This window comes from Rattus rattus, chromosome 3, assembly GCF_011064425.1.
Source record: "Rattus rattus isolate New Zealand chromosome 3, Rrattus_CSIRO_v1, whole genome shotgun sequence".
Taxonomy (NCBI): domain Eukaryota; kingdom Metazoa; phylum Chordata; class Mammalia; order Rodentia; family Muridae; genus Rattus; species Rattus rattus.
The window spans coordinates 273,946-280,105 of record NC_046156.1 but is presented as its reverse complement, the minus strand read 5'-3'; the positions used below and the strand labels follow the sequence as shown (position 1 = coordinate 280,105).

General features: G+C 34.5%; 1 protein-coding gene across 1 annotated transcript; it reads right to left on the bottom strand.

Moving 5' to 3' along the window:
• Positions 1–1,610: 1,610 nt before the first annotated feature.
• Marcol (MARCO like) lies at positions 1,611–5,621 on the bottom strand. The gene is made up of 4 exons (XM_032896535.1): positions 5,567–5,621; positions 4,775–5,472; positions 2,857–2,976; positions 1,611–1,619 (listed from the first exon to the last, which is right to left on the bottom strand). Exons 1-4 carry the CDS (start codon positions 5,619–5,621, stop codon positions 1,611–1,613), a joined length of 882 nt encoding a protein of 293 aa, XP_032752426.1.
• Positions 5,622–6,160: the final 539 nt, after the last annotated feature.

Below are 6,160 nucleotides of genomic sequence, written 5' to 3'. Positions count from 1 at the left end.
CTCACATTTTGAGTGATTTCACTATGTGAAATAATTTTAATGTCATACATAATTTTCTTTTTTCTTAAGTATATCACATTGATTTTCATGTTGTGCAATTCTTGTATTACAAAACACTCTACTTGGTAATGGTGCCTAAATTTTATATTTTAAGCTACATTTTCTTGTTTATTTCTGTGTTTATTTGTGTGCGTGTATATTACAGTTCATGTATGGGGATCAGAGAAAAAGTTGCAGAGTTAGATTTCACCATTCAGTCTATGGTTCCTGAAGATCAAAGGTAGGTTTTCAAGCTTGATGGCATCATCTTTAATTTTTGAGTCACCTTAACAGCCTCTAATTCTCTCACTATCCTGGTGAATATGTGTTCCTAGCATATCACTAAGAATTATATGAGTAAATACTTAGGAAGGATGTTGATCTGTGCTGTTTATAGAGGGTCTTTTTCTATCATTTCATCAGGATAATATTGACTTCATGGAGGGAATTATCAAGTGTTTCCCTGTTAATAGTCTTTGGATGGATTCAAGAAGGATTAATATTAATTTTCTTTTAAATGCTTGGAGTAATTCCATAGGGGAACTCTATGACTTATAAGTTTTTGATTAGTGTTCAATATCTATATCTATATCTATCTGTATAATATATATATATATATATATCAGGTTTGTTCATATTCTTTCCTATTCAATGCCTCACATGTATGACCTTGTCTTCTTCACTTATGTCACTCAGTTTATTAACATACACTTGCTCATCATATTCTCTTATAAAATTCATTAATTAATTCATATAAAATTCCTTGAGTGTAGTTTCACTGAAGCTTCTTTAACTCTAAAATTAAAAAAAAATCTTCATATTTTGCATGTAATCTTGAAATTCTTGCATATTGGCTTAGCTATTGAAAGAAAGACTCAGATCTGTTGTGGTTTGCCCTGGAATTATCTGTATTTTGATGCTAATTCTGCTGCCCTGCTGCCGGGTCATTTACTAAGGACTTAGGTAAGTGAGCTTATAGGAACCTTCTCCCATTTAATTTGTAAAATAAAGGCAAGAGTCCTTGATTTGGGTAGGGGAAAGGAAGTTGGAGGGGAGAAGGAGGGAGAAGGGGTCAGAGGGGAAGGAGGAAGAGGAAGCTGAAGACAGGGCATGGAAAGACCTCAAGTTATGAGGGATTTCAGAGCTAGGGAATAGGATAGTGTAGTGGTAGATATGCCCAATCTAGGTGCGAGCTTGTACTCATAGTAATCTAGTTGTGTTTTCTTTGCACAGGCATATTTGGGTTGGAGGGATTACTGCAACACAGATCCACGATGTTTGGAATTTTGGGAAGGGAAGGGATCAAAGACACTAATAGTGTTTGGGAAAGTATATACACAAAAAAATTAAGACACCAGAAAGTATTCTTGAACCAATTTTATTTGAAGAGAATGGAACAAGTTCAAAAATAATGTAGACTCCTTTGTCCATGGAGCACATGCTTTCTTCACACTTCAACTTTCCAGGAAAGCCATTGAGAAATCAGAATTGCAGGTAGAGTTTGAGGTTACAGATTTTTGGTTCATATGAATATCTAGCATTTTCCCTTATGGTTGAGAGTCAGCCTCCCTTTACTCATCCTGAAAATAAAAACAAGAGAAATCAAGTCACTCTGGCACCAGCACAAAGAGAAATGTGATTATTTGATCACTCAGGAAATGATTCAGAAAAAGCAGGCTTAGCTGCTGGGTTCTGTGGCCCTCATTCACTGCTATGAGGATCTAGGCACTTTGCTTCTGCTCCTCTCTGTACCTGGTGTCTTTATCAATCATTTAAGAGAATTGGTGTCTAAGACCTTCTGTACTTACAAATGCCTACAAGGAGTTCAATGTTGACAGTTAAGAAACAACTAAAGTCTACAACTCTTGGAAACAGAAGTATTATTTGCTGATCATTCAAGAATTCTGAAAAGTTACTTTATAACTCTTTTGCTACATTTTAAATATTTTGATTGAATCCTATTTATTTTTATTCTATATATGTGTACAGTGAGTGGTAGTGGTGCAGATGTGTACCATCACACGTATGCAAAGGTCAGAGTAGATACACTTGCAGGAATAGCTTCTCTTCTTTTACTATGTGGGTCCCTGAGATGGGCCTCTCAGTCTTGGAGGCAAGCACCTTTATGTGATGAATAACCTGCCTGTCTCACATGTAGTAATTTCTAAGCATTAATCCCTTTAATCCTTGCAAGTAGCATACAACATTTTATAGATGGTTTATATGACTCACCAAATTTAACATTACTATCATTGTGATTAGAATCTTATTTTTTAAGGAATAGTAACTAAGTCAGGGATTTCCTAGTGTTTGTTCTTTGATAGGTTTTATTTGCAAGAATTTTAAAGTGTTTATTAATTGTTTTACTTCCAAATCTTAAATCACTGTTTGTTAAACAGTAGATATTAAGAAATATTTGGTAAATCTGTAACTTGAAGTGTTTATTATTATTAGATTAACAAACACCATTCCTCAATACTTAAATATACAATTCAACTATTACATGTCTTGGGGCTAAAGCTGTGCCCGAGTGGTTAAGAGTTTGCTGCTCTTCTAAAGGACCAGAATTTGGTTCCCAGAACCAACACTGTGTAGCTCACAAGCACTTGTTGACTCCAGCCCTAGGGGATCTGACAACCTCTTCTGGCCTCCTTAGAAACCCACATTCATACATATAAGTTTTTCAAAAACATCAGGTATCTTTTAAATAGTTAAATAGACAAACAATAGCCAGGACTTTACTTAGAGAAGATTATGTATACATAGAAAATATTATCTTCTTTTCTAAGACTGAGAAAGAAAACAAAAGATTCTTACCTTTTGCTTCATTAAATACACAGGAGTTTCCACATGGTTTCCATCAGAACCACCAACTGGTTTGTAAATGGAGTCATACCTTTTATTTCCAGTTAGGCTCTTGCTGATCATGCTTTTAGCCTGCAAAAGACAAGGGAGATCATCAGGTAAGAATGGAGTGATTAATTTGATTTAAACATCACAAAGGAAAACGTTAATTGCTCTTTTAGTATTGAGAAGCATTATCATTTATCAATCATATTATTCCCTTAATATATACAATACAATAAACCTAAGGATCTATAGGGCTATGCGAGTGTATTGAAAGAGCAATATGCTTTGCCCTAGTTTATAACTTTAGGCATGGAAGCATAGTGCTTTCAGATTCAATCCTTAGACACAAATGCATCAAATATCAAATCAGTGACCTAAATATATGGTTATTTATTATAAACTTTGTAACACATAACTTGCAATTAAATTCTTTGGAGACAAATCTGAACTCTTAAAAGGAAACACATCTGAGAGAAGCCACACTAACAAAGACATAGAGTTTATTGATTTTTTTCTTGTGCCAATCAAATAAAGATGATGAAGAAATATGTTTGTGAATAATTTGTTGACATAATAGAGATATTTTTTTGTGTATAAATTTCTAAATATCAGAGGTCTGATAATATAAAGGTTTGACTAGCCCATGAAAACAGACATTACCTAAAATGGTGAGATATTTTTTGTCTAAAGTTTATAGCCTTCTTATGATTGTGATTAACTCATATTTAGCCTATAAAATAGACATAATTATTTTCTCATTTTTAGAATCAATATAAAATTGTCAAAGTTGTGTGCTATAATGAAGACTTCAGAGACCTGCTGATGGTATTAAGGTAGATGACAGACATCTTTCTGGAAGAATACTACTTTATATAGACCAAGCCATAATAAGAAGAACAAATTCCTCTGAATGGAAGGTGAAGATAAGTTATTTATAATCAAAAAAGTTATCTTTAAAATGAGATAAAAGCCATATTCTGGTAAACTAAAGTGTAAGTAAAAAATAGCAGTCATGGTAAGTAAAAATTCTGAATCATTGATAGATGAAACCAGGAAATCACTGGAGAGAGAAAGCAAAAGAGGGAAAATCATAGCAGAATCCAGAAGAGGATGCAGGAAACAAGCTGTGCACTTGGATGCTCATATTTGTGCAAAGATGGCTCTCAAGCATCAATTATGTTGTGCTTTCCCTTCACTTACCCATTCAGGAGAGCCAATTATTGTCTCACTTACCCTAGATTATAAAAGTATAGGTTAAAAAGAAATGGCATTGGTTCTTTTCATATTGGTGATGAGTTGAAACTATAAACGATTAGTTTAAAGAAACAACATAACTTGTATTATGTAGGAAATGATGATCAGGAAAATATCAGTGAGCTCCTCAAAGGACTGTATGTGGTTTGGCATGTGAACATGTCCAATTTGAAATGACATTGGATGAGAAACAAGAGCCTAACCCTGCAAAGTCCTGAAATTCATATTCAGGAGTTTGAGTTGCATCTTCTAACTGACTATAACCACTAAATAATTTTGATCAGAATTACATTTGGAATTATCATATTCATTATTTCACAGGTTTCAGTTGGAACTGAACTGGGTGTGAAAGTTAATCCTGAAAGGATCAGACTTAGTTGATGAGATTCTGAGTTAATTCAGTTCAGGCACAAGGGTTTTAGTGGAAAATGATGGAAAGAGATGAGAGAAATGGTTTAATGGAGGAATTCCCTCTGCGATCAAAAATGTGAAATTAACACGGATTTCATTTTTCTTTAGTAAATGGCATTGCAAAGTTTCACGAGTTTATTGTATCCAGTATCACCAGGCTTGGAAAACAGAAAAACTGAGGTAAATAATTGTAAAGAATAAAACAGACATCGATACTGACCTGTATCCCCATTGCATTGTCCTTTGAAAGGTTATCTACATTTTTTCCTTCTTCTTGATTATACAAAGACCTAGGTTTCCTTTGTTGGCTAGAACGTTCTGGTTTTCCTTGTTGACTGGAGGATCCTGGTTTTCCTTGTTGGTTAGAGGATCCTGGTTTCCCTTGTTGGCTAGAGGGTTCTGGTTTCCCTTGTTGGTTAGAGGATTCTAAATTCCCTTGGTCAGAAGACCCAGGCTTGCCTTTATTGCTAAATGATGTTGGTTTCCCCTTTTGGCTAACAGACTCTGGCTTGTCTTTAGGCAGTGATGGCTTCCCTTTTTGACTAGGAGACCCGGGCTTTCCTTTTCGACTAGACAATTCTGATTCTTCTTGCTTGCTAGAAACATTTGGAGTCCCTTTTTTATTAGATTCCCCTAGCTTCCCTTGCAAAATCAAAGCACTGGGCATCCCAGGCTGGTTCAAAACTTCTGGCTTCCCTTGCTGATGACTGTTCACTGGTTTTCCTGCCTGGTTGGAATATCCTGGTTGTCTTTGCAGAATTAACATCCCTGGTTTTCTTTGTGTGAGACTACCTCCCTGTTTGTTAGATTCCTTCTTTCCCCCAGGATTAGCTTCATTTTTTGTCTCTACAATAAGTGCAGGCTTTTGATTCTCTTCTAGCTTAAAAATACTTGGTTTTGCGATCTGAGCAGAAGCCACTGAGATGATAGAATAAGAAAAAGAAAAATAAGTAGAATTATTTTAATAATTCAAAACAAATCATTTGCCACAGCAGTGAGTTTTTAATCATACAACTTCTTGATTTTAAATCAACTCCAAAGTCAAATTTTTCCATCTTTTCTCTCATGTTGAATATTTTGTTTCTTCTGTTTGCTTTAATGATTTTTAATTTCCAAAAATAGCATCAAGCAAGCTTTCTCATTTGTAAATCATGAATTCTTTGCATTAGAATTTTTTTCTCCTTATTTTCCCTTGTTTTTGGAGAAATCAGTCTCTAGTCTATGCCCCCTTTAAGCTTTTGTTATACCATCTCAAGGATATTAATGCTCTAAGCATGACGTCTCTCCAAGCCTGCAGAGGAAGCATCATTTGCTTCTAAGCAAAACTCCCAATATTAATGATGCTGAAGGTTATATGTTTTGGTCAAATTGTAGAAAGTGATATGTACTACCCATATTTCTTGGTATCTATCCTCTATTTAAAATTTTATTTAATTCATATATGTTCCAGTAGTACCATGTATTATTTTATTTTTCATATAGTGGCTCTCTTATGCAGTTTTAGACCAATAATTTTGATTCCTCCAATCATGCTTTTCCCCCCATTAATGTTTTGGCTATTTGGGACATAAATTTTCCATATACATTTCAGTATTTGTATTCTTTT